This window comes from Podarcis vaucheri, assembly GCF_965113315.1.
Source record: "Podarcis vaucheri genome assembly, chromosome: 18".
NCBI classification, from domain to species: Eukaryota; Metazoa; Chordata; class Lepidosauria; order Squamata; family Lacertidae; genus Podarcis; species Podarcis vaucheri.
The window spans coordinates 1504980-1522409 of NC_138756.1; the positions used below are offsets into that span (position 1 = coordinate 1504980).

The 17430-nt window shown below is 51.1% G+C and overlaps 1 protein-coding gene across 1 annotated transcript; it reads left to right on the forward strand.

Annotated features, from left to right (window-relative positions):
• The first annotated feature begins 2308 nt into the window (after positions 1-2308).
• DDX49 (DEAD-box helicase 49) lies at positions 2309-15244 on the forward strand. The gene is made up of 13 exons (XM_082206990.1): positions 2309-2467; positions 3169-3292; positions 3951-4036; positions 4230-4351; positions 7560-7747; positions 8311-8451; positions 9571-9646; positions 10048-10124; positions 10613-10710; positions 10878-10952; positions 12276-12364; positions 12895-12966; positions 13878-15244. Exons 1-13 carry the CDS (start codon positions 2353-2355, stop codon positions 14058-14060), a joined length of 1446 nt encoding a protein of 481 aa, XP_082063116.1. The 5' UTR covers positions 2309-2352; the 3' UTR covers positions 14061-15244.
• The last annotated feature ends 2186 nt before the right edge of the window (positions 15245-17430 follow it).

Consider the following 17430-nt stretch of genomic DNA (forward strand, 5'->3'; position numbering starts at 1 on the left):
TCCTTTTGATGGAAAGTTCATCAAAAGTTCCTTCTATCTACATATGTAACAGGGATAACTGGGGACAGCTTTTACATGCTAAGGGTCAACCTGTCATCCAGAGTGCGCTGCAATTTTAAAATCTGGATATTATGCTAGAATCCCATCACCATTCCTAGGAATTTGATTTCCCAGGAGAAAGGCTGCTGCTGTGTCTGGGCACCCAGACCCACCTTTGGCTCTCGTTAGAAAGGTATTCTGCAAACATCCGCACAGCTTGGAGTTCCGGAGGTGAGCTGGGCTTGATTTCATCCAACACCACTCCATATTTTCGCTGTACAAAAGGAGAAATGGGAAGGCTCAAAAGTGAATTTAGAAAGATAGAAGGCATGGCTGTTTCTGAGACAGTTGCTTTCAAGGTGTTATAAAAAAACACACATGGAATTTCAAAACTCAACCCACGCACTGGGCAAACCTGGAAGCAGGCAAACTGTCCTTTTTTTTCAGAAGCCTCACCTGGGCAATGTAGGCACGATACAGGAAGATATCCCTTTCCATCTCTTTGTCAGGACTGGAGGGCTGAAGAAACAAGAGGGGGGAAGTAGAATTATTTGCAGAGTTGAAGGGCAGGAGTGGGAGATGTCCCAAAGCTTCAAGCAGGATTTGAGAAGAAATGTCACATTTTGATCACCTTGACAAACAGGCCTTTGGCAGGCTGTTGACATGCCATCCTCTATCTCACTCCTTTCGCCTGTCCTATCTCCCAGGAAGCTTCAAGGATATGTTTGGCGGGACAGTCCCGGATTTACAGAAGTCATCCCAGTTTCTGATTGATCCTGGAATGTCCCACTTTCCCTTAGGATGCCCCATTGTCATTGGAGGATCTGGAGTTCTGCGACCCCCGAACCAAGGAGATACGTAACTGTACAACCTTTTGAAGACACCTGAAGGGAAGGTTTTTTATGTGTAACGTTTCATTATGTTCCTATATACGTTGGAGGCTGCCCAGAGTGGCTGGGGCAACCCAGGGTATAATAGTTGTTGTTGTTCTGATTATGGACTTGGGCTGATTATGGACTCTTTCCACTGGGGAGGCGCAATCAATCCCCACAGACATCCCCCCGCAGCATCTCTGGCTCTTCTCGTATTTATGGGGACCGCCTCTCCTGGTCTGCCCTGCAGAGGACCTTAAGGTCGATGAATAACCATTGTTAGACATCCCGGGCCCTAAGGAAGTCAGACTATCCTCCGCCAGGGCCAGGGCCTTCTCAATGATGGCTCCGACCTGGTGGAATCCACTGTCCCAGGAGACCAGGGCCCTTCAGGATTTAACTTCCTTCTGCCGGGCCTGTAAGACAGAGCTATTCCGCCTGGCTTTCAATTTGAACTTAGCCTGATCCTTTATTCCCCTTCCTTCCCTCCCCTTTTTATGAAGATTACCCGCTCTGGGATCCCACAGCTAATTCTCCCCTGGTCTCCTCGCTGGCCCAAATAGGACTAATTCAGCCAGCTAGCCCTGGGGATCATCTAATGCTTATTGGATGGATTTCCCCCCTAAATTGATTTTTGAATTCTGAATTTATTGTTATTCACGTTTTATACTGTATTTTATGCTGTTTTTTGTTGCATCAATGAAGTGGTTTAAATTTGTTGTTTGCCGCCCTGAGCCCGGTTTTCTGAACCGGGAAGGGCGGGGTATAAATAAAAAATTATTATTATTATTATTCTGTGACCTTGACTCGCTGCGCTTCATTAATGGCCGCCTGCGAGGCGCCGATGTAGAAGTTGTTCCTGACGTCGAAGAGCTCGTCGGCCTCGCCCTGGGTCGCCGCCGCCGCCGCCATCGCTGCGCTTCCTCGCCTTCGCCTCCAGGACCAGGAGCGGACACGTCTTCGCCGCCGGACTCTCCTCAGCGCCCCTCGCAAGGCACGCCGGGAAGCGCCGATTGGCCGGCCTTCGCCCTTTCGCCGCACCCGCCCGCCCGCCTGACCAATCGGGAAGCCCCGCGGGCGAAATGCTTGCCGGGAGCTGGAGTTTTGGGCCCGGAGGGAAAAGGAGATACGAAAAGGGAAGAGGGACCCGCTCACTGCATACGGGCTCCGCCTGCTGGAAAACAAGCAGCTAGCTAATATTTTAAAGAAAACAACCGCCCTCTTCCTGTCAGAGCCATTGAAACCCCTGAGCCCCGCACGGGAGTTGTATGTGCTGGGACCAGGGCTTGGTTTATTGGGCGCAATGCATGCTGGGCGTCGTAGTCCAAAGGGCGGGCCCTGGGAGGGGAGCGAGGCGTGACGCGCAGCAGGTGCGCCGGCGCCTGTCGCGGTGCCTTGTGGGATTGCTTCCCTTCCTCCTGAGCGGCGAGGGGCTCCGGCCATGTCCGGCTTCCGCGCGCTGGGCCTGTCGCCCTGGCTGGTGTCGCAGGCAGAGCAGCTGGGCCTGTCGAGGCCCGCGCCGGTGCAGGAGGCCTGCATCCCGCCCGCCCTCCAAGGTAAGCCCGGCTCCCTCGCGCCTCAGGAAACGGACACGCAGGCCCCGCCCCTGTCGTGTGAGCTAGGCCCCGCCCACGCCTCGGTCACCCCATGGCTATCTAAGCCACGCCCACTATGCCCGCAGTTCTGGAAGCCACGCCTCTTCCACGAGCCCACCCTCCTGATCTTCTGGCCCCGCCCCTCCGCAGACACCCCGCCCCTTCACGCAGGTCCCGCCCACCCCTGCCTCAGCGAGCTAGGCCCTGCCCACCCTATTGCTGTTTAAGCCCCTCCCACTCTGCCCCCTTCTGGAAGCCACGCCTCTTCCACGAGCCCACCCTCCTGATCTTCTGTCCACGCCCCTCCACAGACACCCCGCCCCTTCACGCAGGTCCCGCCCACCCCTGCCTCAGCGAGCTAGGCCCTGCCCACCCTATTGCTGTTTAAGCCCCTCCCACTCTGCCCCCTTCTGGAAGCCACGCCTCTTCCACGAGCCCACCCTCCTGATCTTCTGTCCACGCCCCTCCACAGACACCCCGCCCCTTCACACAGGCCACGCCCATTGATGGCAAGGCCTGTTGAGCCCCCCCCCCCCATTGCTCCAAAGCAGCTGCCTCAGCCTTTCCTAGGAACGGCTGCCCTGGCTGGGGAAAGAGTGCCTCTGAGCACGTGCAGAGCGCCTCCCCGCTTGCTGCCCTTCCCCTCTGCTTTCCTCCCGCAGGCCGTGACTGCATGGGGTGTGCCCAGACCGGCAGCGGCAAGACGGCCGCCTTTGTGCTGCCCATCCTGCAGAAGCTCTCCGAAGATCCGTATGGCATCTTCTGCCTGGTGCTGACGCCCACGAGGTAAGAGCCAGGCTGCTGCTTTTGCTTGCTGGAGAAAAGTCCTTGGTCCTCATCGAGGGCGGCCCCTGCGTTGAACCAATGCTCAGATATCATTGTTGTTAATCAAATTACTATTATTATTATTATTTATTAAGTTCATATAGGGACGCGGGGGGGCGCTGTGGTCTAAACCACTGAGCCTCTTGGGCTTGCCGATCAGAAGGCCGGCGGTTCGAATCCCCATAACAGGGTGAGCTCCCATTGCTTGGTCCCAGCTCCTGCCCACCTAGCACTTCGAAAGCACGTCAAAGTGCAAGTAGAAAAATAGGTACCACTCTGGCAGGAAGGTGAACGGTATTTCCGTGCGCTGCTCTGGTTCGCCAGAAGCGGCTTAGTCATGCTGGCCACATGACCTGCAAAAACTCTGTGGACAAATGTCGGCTCCCTCGGCCAGTAAAGCAAGATGAGCACCACAACCCCAGAGTCGTTCACGACTAGACTTAACTGTCAGGGGTCCTTTACCTTTATCTTTAAGTTCAGATAGCGCTTTTTTGTCTCGGAGCAGTTCACGACAATATAAAAAACAAGAAATACATCATTATCATCATCATCGTACCCCACTCTTTCTGCCCAAGGAGTGGCGTGTTTTTTTAATCTCCTGTCATTCCTTCTCCGGCAGGGAACTGGCCCACCAGATCGCCGAGCAGTTCCGGGTCTTGGGGAAGCCGCTGGGCCTAAAGGACTGCATCGTCGTTGGTGGGATGGGTACGTAAGCCCTGTTCAGAAAACGGAGGGGATCTTCCTCCGCCCTTCTCCCAAACAAAATTAAGGCATCTTGAAGGGCCACCAAGCAGCTGAAGATAATATATTGGCAAATCTGCACACAGCAGGGTGTGGGGGGTGTCACTCTGCGCCCTTTGAGAGGGCTAAGGTATCCCCTTCTTTCCCCACTTTGCAGATATGGTGGCTCAAGCCCTAGAGCTGTCCCGCAAGCCCCACGTCGTCATCGCCACCCCGGGCCGGCTGGCCGACCACCTGCGAAGTTCCAACACCTTCAGCCTTCAAAAGATCAAGTTCTTGGTAAGTCCCAGAGAGTTCACCCTAATTTCCAAGGAGGCCCCTAGTTCGGCAGCCAGGCCTGGATCCGGCCACTTTCAAGCCTCCGCAGGGCTGTGCGATGCCTCTCTCCCCACAGCGGCTCAGAAAGCTTTTGGCTTTTTGCATTTCTGTTTCTCAGCAAGAAAAAGTGCAAATGCAGCAAAGAAAAGAAACAAAGGACATGTCATGTATAATTTAGTTGCGATTCCTGCATTGCCGGGGGTGGGACTAGCTGGCCCTCAGAGTCCCTTCCAACGCTGCAATGCTATGATTATGTGAATAAAAAATATGAACCGTAAGCCTTGACAGCCTGGAAGGGCAAAAGGACAAAAACGCAGCACAGCTCCAAAGGGACAGGCAACTATTAGCAAAGATTCCCTTTGCAAATAATAAAGATTCATAAAAATAAAAGTATTATCTGCCTCCCAAGTTCCATTATTATTGTGAATAACAGTTCTATAGAGTCTTAAGCAAGCCAGACATTCACATATACTGATGGTTTTGCAGACGCCCATGTCAAATGCCCACTTTATGCAGAACCAAGGAATCGATTTATAAAACCTTTCTGCAGGAAAGGAGCTTAACCATGGCGGAGAGGGTGACTTTACAACTTACAAAGTTGCTCTCTATGCTCTGACAGCCGGGAAATTAGGGCAAATAAATTAGTTAAACAAACCGTTAATTGTAAAGGGGACGCTGAGATCTAACTTACACAATCTGCATGCAACTCCCCTTTATTTTATCTTGTATATGGATAATGTCATGGCATTCAGCTAGCACAGTAAAAGTTTGATTGATATACTGATGCACTGAGAGCTTCCTCTGCTGGTCTGAACGCTTCATTCAATATACGGCCTTGACCCAGTATACCTGAAGGAGCGTCTCCACCCCCATCGTTCAGCCCAGACACTGAGGTCCAGCTCTGAGGGACTTCTGGCTGTTCCCTCACTGCAAGAAGTGAAGTCACAGGAAACCAGGCAGAGACCCTTCTCAGTAGTAGCGCCTACCCGGTGGAATCCCCTCCCATCAGATGTCAAAGAAATAAACAATTATCAGACTTTTAGAAGACAGCTGAAGGTAGCCCCGTATTGGGAAGTTTTTAATGTTTGATGTTGTCTATGTATGTGCTGGAAGAGTGGCTGGGGAAACCCAGCCAGATGAGTGGGGTATAAATAAATAGTAGTAGTAGTAGAAGAAGAAGCAGTAGTAGTAGTAGTAGTATCTCCCCCTCCGCCTTCCATCAGCCATGAACGTTGGCTGGGGCTGCTTGGAGTCCCTTGCCCTGGGAAGGAGTAGAATGGCCTGCCTGGAGGTCTGACATTCCCATGTGGTTTTATGCTGTATATAAAGCAGAGACAGAGGTTAGAACAAAGAGGAAAATTTAAAGGTGGAAAACTATAGAACAGGCATGTACAGTTGCACATGGGTTAGAATAGCGAGGTCCAAGTAAAGAATATCAGCCTTACCCGATTATCAAGTGTCGTTCCAGGTTTGTCTTGTCCAGGTTGTCTTGAAAAAAATGGTTCTGCTGTGTATGTCGTAAAAGACTGCCAGATCATAAAGAAAGTGTCTGGTGCTTCTTGCCCTTGCCCAGATCTCACATTAGGCGACATTTTCTCCTTTATGGCTAAGGGGCAGTGCAAGTGGTGGCAAGCACCCAGTGTCAGATTTGGGGTTGTTTTTTTTTTGTTTTGTTTTTTTTTAATATTTTATTAAGGATTTTCTTTTTTTACAGAAGTGTAGTGCCTCATTTTTGGTTTGTTTTTTTTCATGTAACATTTTTACAAATCCATTTCATTTGTTGAGGCATTAGGGGGAGAAGAAAAAAGAGAGAGAGAAGAAAAGGGGGGTGGCAGGAGGGAAGATGGATGGGGGTGGGGTCGGGTGGCGGTGTTTCTATTATGTTTAATGTGTGTAGAGTTTGGTGTCAGCGTTGTTTGTGTTGTTCACTTGTGTTCCTTTGGTGGAGAGAGAGGTTGGGGTTGGCCTAGGGTGTGATTGTTTGCTTGTGATTGGCTGTGGTGATCTTTGTTTTCGTGTGTGAGTGAGGTGGGTGGGTGTTTTGGATCAGGTTAGCCATATTGATTTGTATGCTGTTGGTGGATTATTGTCAATGTCCTGTTGGGCTGTGTGTGTAATAAAGGGGAGCCATACCGGGGTGAAGGTGTCTTCTTCTGTTTGTCCCCGTGTCAGTTTCAGTTTGTTAGTTAATTTTTCTAGTAGGGCTGTTTCCCATACTATTTGGTACCATTGGTCCATGCTTACTCCTGACAGGTCTCTCCAGTGTCTGGTTATGGTGTTTCTGGTTGCTGAGAGCAGGTGGGTTATGAGTTCTTTGTGGTGTAAATGGGCATTGTTGTCTTGGAAGATGTTTAGTAGGGCCAATTCTGGGGTGATGTCTATTACTTGCTTAGTTATTGTACATATTTCTTGTATGGCTGTCGTCCAGAATAGTTGGATTTTGGGACACTCCCACCACATGTGGAGGTATGTGCCTGTAGAGGTGCACCCTCTCCAGCATTTTGGTGAGGTTCCTGGGTGTATTAGCGCTAGTTTCCTTGGTGTTAGGTACCACCTGTAGGTGAGTTTCAATGTGAGTTCTTTTCTTTTCGTTGATATGGATTTAAAGGGGGGGTTAGACCACATTCTGGTCCATTGAGTGGGGTTAATCTCATAGCCTATGTCATTCTCCCATTGTTTTTTGATTGCGTCTAGGGGATTTGCGGGATTTTGGAGTATTATTTTGTATATTGCGGATACCGTCCCTTTACCGTTTCCCTTTGTTGTTAGGAGGAGGTTTTCGAAGGTTGTCAGGGGCCTAGTTGCTGCTGATTTTACTGTTGGGTTGTTTAAGAGGGCGTGTAGTTGGTGTTGTGTTATTTGGGGTTGTTTTTCATTGAATTGCGGTTACTATTCAGGCTGTCAATATCATACATAACACCAATTCTTTTAACAACACATTGGTATAATCAAAAGCATTCAGTGGCGTTTATTTTGGAAAACAAACAATATTTTATTTAGTAATGTTCATCCTTTCTGTCAAAAGCAAATGCCAAAAACCTTGCAGCAACTTAAAATTCCCACAATCCCTCTCTTTCCCTGGGAGGATTTCCCTTTCTGCTCCGTCCCCTTCCGTCTCTGGCAGTTCACTGGTGACACACCTGTCCCTGCCCCCTCCATTTTGGCTCAGGTCCTAGATGAAGCTGACCGGCTGCTGGAGCAGGGCTGCACCGACTTCACCAAAGACCTGGAAGTCATCTTGGCCGCAGTCCCAGCCAGCAGGCAGACTATGCTCTTCAGTGCCACTCTGACCGACACCCTGAACGAGCTCAAGCAGATTGCCATGAACAAGCCCTTCTTCTGGGAATCCAAATCCGAGTGAGTTTGACCTCCAGGCTCTGAGTGGTAGACAGTGTACATCAAGGTTCCCCAAACTTGGCTCTCCAGCTGTTCTTGGACTACAACTCCCATCATCCCTAGCCAGCAGGACCAGGGGTCAGGGGTGATGGGAACTGTAGTCCCAAAACAACTGGAGACCCAAGTTTGGGAAACCCTGGCTTAAGAGATACCTGAATGGATAGATGAGAGGCAGCCAAATGTCCTAAACGTGCATTATATTGTCATTGGCGTTGTCATTGTTGTTATATATTGTTTTATTATATGGATGATGATGATGATTCGGAGGCCTCGCAACAACCCTCATGTAGCCGGTCTCAGTCCCAACCTGCCATCTTCTTGCCCTGTTGCAAATGGAGGGGAAGAGACTGTATCTCACACTTTGTATGCTGGGAGGTCCCATGTTTAGTCCCCTCCTTTTGGAGAGTCCGGAAAACCACTACTGGAGACTCAGGGCCACTAAGAGACAGCCTTGTGCTGGGGAGGCACAGAGCCAGGTCTGGTGCAAGGAAGTTCTTAAACTCTCCTCTTCCCCATCCTCCCAGAGTCCGGACAGTGGAGCAGCTGGACCAACGCTACCTGCTGGTGCCTGAGAAGGTGAAGGACGCCTACCTTGTCCACCTGGTCCAGACATTCCAGGATGAGCATGAAGACTGGTCCATCATCATCTTCACCAACACATGCAAGTGAGTCTGGGGTGGCCTCCCTCTGTTTCTCTGCCACTCTTCCCTGCTGGCTCAAAAGCTCACCTTCCGTTCTCAATTCCCAAGAGGGGAGAGTTCCCCAGGCTCACAGCTGGCTTGGAGGCAATCCTGAACTTCTGCTCCAGGGAGGGGCAGGTGCCAGGTTCAGCCCAGACTCCTCACTCCTGTCCCCGGAGGATTAACTGAGGCTGTCATTGCCTCCTAGCTATGATGGCAGCGCTCTACCCTCCCCTGTCTGGAGGGAATAAACACCTCTGGGTAACACCAGTTGCTGAGGAATCACAAGCAGAGAGAGTTGCTTTGCTCTGAGCTTGCTTGTGGGCTTCCTGCTTGGGGCAGGTGGTTGACCACAGTGAGGACAGGATGCTGGACTAGATGGTAGGGAAATTCTTATGCCCTCAGGGCTTTTATGGTAGCTGTCTAGAACCCCATGGAGTTCTGTCTTTGAATTCCCATTTCTGGGGAAGAGCAGGAGAGGGCCCTGGTACCCTTCCAGGGGGCTTCCCTGAGGGGCTCCTGGTTGGCCCCAAGATGGACTAGATGGAGGACCTCCTTGGGCCTCTTTGGATGTTCCCCTTGCAGGAGGATGCCTTTGAGGTGGCCGAAGGGCAGTTGGCTTGTGCTCAGAAGCTCTCTTCCCTGCCAGCTGGCTTGTGGAAGCTTTTGACCTGTAGAAGAGAAACAGCTTTGCAGATTCAAGAATATGCTTGGGCAGGAGAGAAAAAGGGTAAGGCAGAGTAAGACAGAAACCTTTTTGGCTCTTTCCAATATATTGCATTCCCCTCTAGGCAAGTCAGGGTGGTATTTGTCAGTCCTCTGAACAGCCCTGCCAGGTAAAGTACAGCTAGCTAGAGATGATGGGTGTTGTAGTCCAAAAACAGCTGGAGACCCAAGTTTGGAAAACACTGACCTCAGTCCTGCATTAGTAATTTGTGGCCACAGAGAACGGAAGCAACAACCATAACGGAAGACCCTTGGCCCCCTGGATGTGGCAGAGGGTTTCCAAGAGTTCCCCTGAAGTGCCACGGTTGACCCTCTTCCCCTCCAGAGAGCAGGGGCCGGCCAGGCCAGAGGAAGGACTTAGGTCTCTTGTTCTTGCAGGAACTGCCAAATCCTGAATATGATGCTCAGGAGGTTCAACTTCCCTTCGGTGGCTCTGCACTCCATGATGAAGCAGGTGAGCCAGAGGCTGGCAGAGGCCTTGCACTAACAGCTGGAGGGGAGGGAGGGAGCAAGCGGAGCCACATGCTGATGTTTCTTAAAGCAAGACGCAGTTGCTGTGTGGATTCTTTGGTGTGAGAGAATCCGTGGTCCCTCTTTGTTTCGCCAGGAGCCCCCACACACCCACAGAGGGAGTTCTTGCTGGGGTTAGTTCTTCCTTCCTCTGCTTCCCCCCAGTGGGTGGACCGTACCTTAGTGGGGAGGGCACCTACTTAGCCTGCAGGTTTCACCCCTGGCACCTCCAGTTTAAAAAGGGTCTCTGCCTCCCCATCCACCTGGACACTTAGCCCAGCCACTTCCTACATTTCCCTGCTCTGACTGCCTTTCCCCCTTCTCTCTCTCCACTCTTTCTAACAGAAGCAGCGCTTTGCAGCCCTGGCCAAGTTCAAATCCAGCGTCTTTAAGATTCTCATCGCTACAGATGTGGCCGCCAGGTGGGTGCTGCCTATCGTTCTTAACCACCCGCTTCCATCTATATTTAATATCCTAATTATTTTTCGCTGCTACTCGCGGCTCAAGTCCTACTTGTAGGTTTATCTGACTGCTTAACTTCTTCAAATACTCTTCTTCAAATACTCTGCAAAGGGTTCCACTCCTCCCTTAACAATGATTCCTCCTGATCCCTAATTTTTGTTGTCATTCTCGCCAACTCCACATATTTTATCAATTTATTTTGACATTCTTCTTTGGTTGGTATTTCTTGGTCTTTCCACCTTTGTGCATAGATTATTCTTGCTGCTGTTGTCACATACAAAGAAAGATTAAAAGTACCTTCTTGGGAACACCTGAGTTTGTTATCCTTCTCTGGTGATTTTAAATGTATATATTTCCCCTTTTTAATTTTTGGTGGGGACAGTGCTGGGTGGATGGTTCTTCCCGACTTCTAACCCTGCCCCTCTCTTCTTCGTCTCTCTCAATTCAGGGGCCTTGACATCCCCACAGTCCAAGTGGTCATCAACCACAACACGCCGGGGCTCCCCAAAATCTACATCCACCGGGTAGGCCGAACTGCCCGGGCAGGTAAGGACGGCTGCTACAACCTGCTGATTAGCCACCATTATCAGAGTAGGAACTGGCTCCTGCATGGATGGAACATGCGGCACTTTCTTTCGCATTGGGGGGTCCCTGGTGGGGAGGAGAATTGTCCTGTGTGCATGAACCCCCTTCTTCTCTCCATCCTTCCCCAGGCCGAAATGGCATCGCCATCACGCTGGTGACGCAGTATGACATCCACCTGGTCCACGCCATCGAGGAGCAGATCAGTGAGTCGAGAAAGAGAGCTTGGGAGCGACAGCCCATCGCACAGGAACTGCCAAGTTACCGGTTTGGCGGCTCCTCCGGCCACCTGGGAAAGAGGGCGAAAAATGGCTGGGAAGGGGTTTGACGCGGCAGCACAACCTCCCTCCTACCTGCCGCCCTCCAGGCGGGAACAGCTCCCGTCAGCACCCACCCAGCACAGAGTCGTAATCCGAAAAGTCCACAGGGCACTGTGTTGGGGAAGGCTGCGGTCAAGCCCTAGTCAGCTTTGCTGACATTTATCAGCCTCCCTTCCCACTGGCAGGCCACTCGTTTTGCAGTTGCTTCCCCCCCCCCCCCGTTCTTCACACTGTTCCTGGTTGCCACCGCTGACCCTCTGTTCGCATGTACAGTGGTACTTCGGTTTAAGAGCAGTCCTTTTTAGGAACGATTTGCAAGACCAGAAGTGGTGTCCTGGTTTGTGAACTTTACCTCGGTCTAAGAAGGGAATCCAAACAGTGGAAGGGCACCAGCGGTGGGAGGCCTCATTAGGGAAAGCGCGCCTCGGTTTAAGAATGGTTTCGGTTTAAGGACGGACTTCCACAACGAATTAAGTTCATAAACCGAGGTACCACTGTACTTCATTTGTGTCTTAAACTTGTAAGCTCCTTAGAAACCTGCTCTGACCTTAAGCAACATATACATGTTCAGTAACAATAAAACTGGCCAATTATAGCAGCCACAGATAGAAAGCCCAAAAAGGCTGAGGAGGTTCGATGGAGGTGCTAAGAAATGTCTCAAATCCTTGCCCAAGATGCAGCCTCATCCCCCTTGCACCACCAGCTCAATTCTGGAAGCGCTCTGTGAGCAGAGGTGGGGGCCCCATTGGCGCCTCCATTGGCACTCACCTAAAAATAATAATTTTTTTATTTATACCGCACCCATTTGGCTGGGTTGCCCCAGCCACTCTGGGTGGATTTGAACACATATAAAAACATAATATAACATCAGACATTAAAAACTTCCCTGAACAGGGCTTTTCTAAATGTCAGATAGTTCCTTATCACCTTGACATCTGATGGGAGGGCATTCCACAGGGCGGACACCACCACTGAGAAGGCCCTCTGCCTGGTTCCCTGTAACCTCACTTCTCGCAGGGAGGGAACTGCCAGAAGGCCCTGGGAGCTGGACCCTGGCTGGCTGAAGGGGGGGGTGGAGACACTTCTTCAGGTATATGGGGCTGTTTAGGGCTTTAAAGGTCAGCACCAGCACTTTGAATAGGGCTCAGAAATGTGCTGGGAACCAGTGTAGATCCTTTAGGAACACCCCCATGCCTTTCTGCCTTGCAGAGATCAAGCTTCAGGAGTTCTCCGTGGAGGAACACAGCGTACTGAACATCCTTACCCAAGTGAACGTTGTGCGACGGGAATGCGAGATTGTGAGTGATGGCTTTGGGGTGGGCCGGGTTGTAGATCTGCAGTCTGGGAATACCAGTGAACTTTGCGGGGAAGCACAGATTTGAACTCAGATCTCCCCACTCCAAGATCAGTGTTTTAGCCTCCTCCCATTTCCCTGCCTCCCCAGGTAAAGCAAAACGGAAGCCTGAGGATACATATATGCTTTGAAAACAGTGGTTCCATGAACTCGTCCCCAGCATCCCCTGCCCTTTAAAAAAGCATGATTCAGAATAGCGGTTTGCATGACCCACTAAGCAAGATAACAACACAATGAAATTCAAAACACTCGCAATTAATTTCATGTTTGTTCAAAATCTGATTAAAACCTTTTTAGCTTAATTAATTCAGCAAAACTGATGGAATCACTTGCTCCAGCGATATCAGCTTTTCAAATCCCAGTAGTCCTTTACAGCACCAGCCCCTCTGTAGGTAATCCCTCTCCCCCCCCCCCGGACAGTACTGCCTGGGAAGCACTGCTTTAAAACAACCTTTATGTTTCTTTTCTTCCTAGAGATTGGAGGCAACCGATTTTGATGAGAAGAAGGAAATAAACAAACGGAAGCAGATGATCCTAGAAGGAAAGGTACAATCATTTCAGGGGAGGGGGTGGCCCTGTGTGTGTGTGTCCCTCCCTCCTCTGCAGCAATTCCCCCTCTCGCCACATCTGTTTGCCTTAGGTGATCTTTAAGAGCGCCACATCTGCAGCAACTAGTTACATCTCCCTTCAAGGCACAAAGGGTCTCTTGGCAGCACAGTTCACAGCCCCCACCCCCTGCCCCCGCTTCTCCACTCCCTGCTCTCAGCAGCAGCAGCAAGCAGCCTTGGCTCGGCCAGATTTCAACATCGCAATGTATCACCAGATCGCAGTGTTTGGCTGGTGATGCATCGCAATGTTGAAAAGCTGACATCACCCACCCCCTAGTCCAGGGGTTCCCAAACTAAGGTCCGCGGGCTGGATAAGGCCCAAGGTACTCGTTTATCGAGCTCGCAGTGATGCCCACTGCCACCGCCCACTCTTACTGGCACTGCGCTTCGTGGCTGCCCACTTCCAGGTCAGAAGAGCACCAGAAATGGCTTGTGCGCATGCACAAGCATTATTTCCAGTGCACATCCGGGTCGGAGGAGGCCCATGCACATGCGCACAAGCTATTTCTGGTGCTCCGACCCAGAAGCGTGCCAGAAATAGTGTGTGCGCACGCGTATGGGCATACGCTCCCCCACCCTCCGGCCCACTGCGCGATTGGTGCTGGAGTCACCGGCCCAAGGCGCGGTAAGTTTGCCGACCCCTGCCCTAGTCCTTGAGCAAACCCTGCTCCGTGCCCTCCCTCAGTAAGCGGCAGGTCCAGCAGGTGCCCAGCCAGAACAGCCCTGGTCAGGTGTCGAAAGAAAGCCTGTGGGAGGTGGGAGACTGGTAAAGTCAGGGTGCTATGCGCTCCTCTGGCCAAGAGGGTCTGCTTCTCAGTCTCCTTGCCTTCTCTCCTCCTCGCTCACCAGGACCCAGACCTGGAGGCACAGCGAAAGGCTGAGCTGGCAAAGATCAGGAAGAAGAATGTCGAGTTTCGGAGCAGAGTCCAGCAGGTCCTGGAAGACAAGAAGCAGGTCGTCCTCCATCGGAAGCTACGGAAGAAGCGGCAGCGGCGGCAGCAACAACGGAAGCAACCGGCGGCAGAGAAGTGAGGCTGCCTCTCCCCGCCCCCTCACCACCCGGGGTTCTTGTGCCTTCCGTCTGGTGTGGGGAAGAAGTGGTGCGGTCCCCCCTCTTTGCCCACCAGGGCTGGCCCCAGGCTGAGAAGGGCACCCCAGAGCCAAGATGGGCTCCATCAAAAGTTATTTCTTGGGGCAGAAGGTGGGGGGACTGCGGACAGGACAGGAGGATTCTGGGAATCCAGTTTTATTGAAATTTTCCATGAGACAATAAAAAGAACGGACTAATCTACAAGGTCTAATAACGAGAGAAATTAGAAGAAAAGAAAGGATATAGGAAACTACAAAGCCCTCTCTCGCTGCTGTATCTTAACTTTTATCCCATACAGAGAAAGGTGAGTCTTCCCAACTCTCACCTGGGAGTATCCCTCTCTCTCACCCTGGAGATCACCAGGAATCCAGTTTCCCAGGAAATCTGAATATGGAACTGGGCACCTTATCTTCATCAGTTTACCGTGGTTACTCTCGTGCCTGTACAGGAGTATCTCTCATTCCACACAGCTGGGACTTTTGTCCCAGTTGCTTTTGACCCCTCAAGATGGTCTGTTTTCAAACTGGTCCCTTCATTACAGGATCACCTTCAGACGAATTCCTTAGTTACAATACCACCTTCATTGTCTACTCTCTTCTTGTACCCACGCTCTGCTGACAGATTCCGAAAACAGTTGCACCACCCAGCTTTTCCTGGGTCCTTTGTGGTTTGGATCCTGAGGACTGCAGCGATGGAAGGTCTCTCAGCCCCAGAAATCCAGCTGGTGGGAAAACAGGGTGCCTCCTATAAATTATAAGCCACGGGGAGGAGGAAATAATCAGCGTTTCTGTCTAGATCTCATTTGGGGTGGCTGCACCTCCACTTGGGAGTTGGGTTGTTAAGATCTTCATGAAGAGAAGCTGAAACCTGCCACCAGTGTGTTCAATTGCAAACTCTCGACACATTCTCAGGGTTCTCGTCCCATGACGAAAAAGTCGGGAACAGAAGAGACAGACCAAAATGAAAATTTGTGAGATAACGACTGTCCTCCTGCTGCAGAGTCTTTGCCCTGCGGGGCTGGAGGGCGGCAGGTTGGAAAGGCTGCTCTCTAACCCCAACAACCAAGACCAGTAACCCCCAAACTCTGTCAATAAATACAAATTCTGTCGAGTCCAACCTACCCAAAGTGCCTCTCTGCATGAGTCTGTGCTCTTTTTTGGGTAGTGAGCAGGTAGTTCTTTGTCTTACACGTATTTCTTTTCATGAAGGGAAAGGCTGAAGGAAATCAGGGTACAGTTGAAACATGCCTTCAGTTTTAATTGGGGAGGGGGAGCCCAGTGGGGGGGCAGACATGCAGATCATTTAATAAAAGTGACTTTTTAGAACTATGATTTGGCTTTGGATAGTTTGGTGTTCACAACAACAAAGCAAAGAGCCAAGCTCCTAGCCCTCATGCCCGCACTGCAGCCCTGTCTCGAAAGTCGGAAGGGGGCCGGGGAAGATGAATTCCAGGGGGTTCCTGAAGGCACCTTTCTCCATCCTCCAGGTGGCCGTACATGATCATTGGGCACTGGAGCTGACGGGAGTTGTAGTCAAGCAACACCCAAAGGATGCCAGATGGAGGAAGGCACAGAGATCCGGCTCTGAGGGTCTTCTGGTGGCTCCCTCACGGCAAGATGTGAGGTTGCAGGGAACCAGGCAGAAGGCCTTCCTGGTGGTGGTCCCTGTGGAACACACTCCCACCAGGTGTCAAGGAGATAAAGAACTATATGACTTTCAGAAAACATCTGAAGGCAGCCCTGTATAGGGAAATTTTTTTATGCTTGGTGTTTAATTGTGTCTTTATATCTGTTGGAAGCCACTCAGAGTGGCTGTAGAAACTCCGTCAGATGGGTGGGGTACGACTACTACTAATAATATGGCTGTCTTGCATGAGGAGGAACACCATCCTAAATCATGCAGAGTCTGCCGCCTTGCTTCAAACTGCAGAGTAGGACTGGGTGATACAGCGATATATCACCCAAAACCGGTTTGAAGTCCATGTTATGATACCAGTTTCATAGTTTAAAGGTAAAGGTAAAGGTACCCCTGCCCAAGCGGGCCAGTCTTGACAGACTCTGGGGTTTGTGCGCCCATCTCACATCTATTGGCCGGGGGCCAGCGCTGTCCGGGGACACTTCCGGGTCACGTGGCCAGCGTGACAACGCTGCTCTGGCGAGCCAGAGCCGCACACGGAACGCCGTTTACCTTCCCGCTGGTAAGCGGTACCTATTTATCTACTTGCCCCCGGGGGTGCTTTCGAACTGCTAGGTGGGCAGGCGCTGGGACCGAGCAGCGGGAGCGCACCCCGCTGCGGGGATTCGAACCGCCGACCTTTCGATCGGCAAGCCCTAGGCGTTGAGGCTTTAGCCCACAGCGCCACCCGCGTCCCTCTAGTTTCATAGTTTATGACCTGGCAATATATTGTGGATCTTCATGTGTGCATGTGCACTATGCAAAAATCACAATGTGGGGAAAACCATCCCTATTTCAGACATTGTGGTATATCAGTATATTGCAGTATTTAGCCAGTGTATTTAGTATATTTCGATGTTGAAAACCGGATATTGTCCAGCCCTACTGCAGACCATGTTTTTTACTGCAGACTCTTGCTTTTCCTTAACTCTGACAGAGGACAAGAATTTCCTTCCCCTCCAAAGGACCTGTGGTCTCTCCCTGAGCGTCTTTTTTTCACGCAGCAGCTTTAGTATTGAGCACAGTTCTGAACTTTTCAGATGGGGATGCTCTGTGTCTTCCTCAACCACACCCTCGCCTAGCAGACTGGCTCACCCACTCCCAGCCCCTCCAGAGTAGCTGCGCAGCACTGACAATGAGGGGGGGGGGACCCCATTTGCTGAAGAAGCAGGCAGATCGGCAGAGGGATTTTGCTCTTCTGGTCTTGCCGCCAGCTGCTCCTCATCTGCCAAAACACCCCTCTGATCTCACATCGCGCTTCTGCCTTGGCAGAGATTAAAGAAACAGGTCTTGGCAGGCAGCCTTCATCTTCCTTATCACCTGCCGCTACCTTTCAAGGTGTTGCTTTTTTTGAAGCAGAGAGCCCCCCCCCCTGTTCCACTCCCAAACCTCCCCTCAGCTATTCAAGAAGAGAGCAGAGGCGCAAAGACTTGTGGGGATTCCAGCATCTCCGATCTGACTTGACAGCTCTTAGTGCTGTTGGATTGTGGTTTTTGAAAAAACTTGCAGCTCCCTGCATATCGCACTCAAGTTTGAAGAGAGGGGGGCATATGAATTTTTTTACTATTCCTAGGGGAGTTGAAACACCAACACCACCCAGGCCAGAATAACGGCCTCCAGTTATTCCTGAACACTGCA

What these genes read in the sequence shown, in the direction of transcription:
- DDX49 (XM_082206990.1), top strand. Translation starts at nt 2,353, where the DNA reads ATGTCCGGCTTCCGCGCGCTGGGCCTGTCGCCCTGGCTGGTGTCGCAG. An exon ending in TTCAAAAGATCAAGTTCTTG is followed by an intron (nt 4,352 to 7,559) that starts GTAAGTCCCAGA and finishes ATTTTGGCTCAG; the next exon opens with GTCCTAGATGAAGCTGACCG. An exon ending in ATCTTCACCAACACATGCAA is followed by an intron (nt 8,452 to 9,570) that starts GTGAGTCTGGGG and finishes TTGTTCTTGCAG; the next exon opens with GAACTGCCAAATCCTGAATA.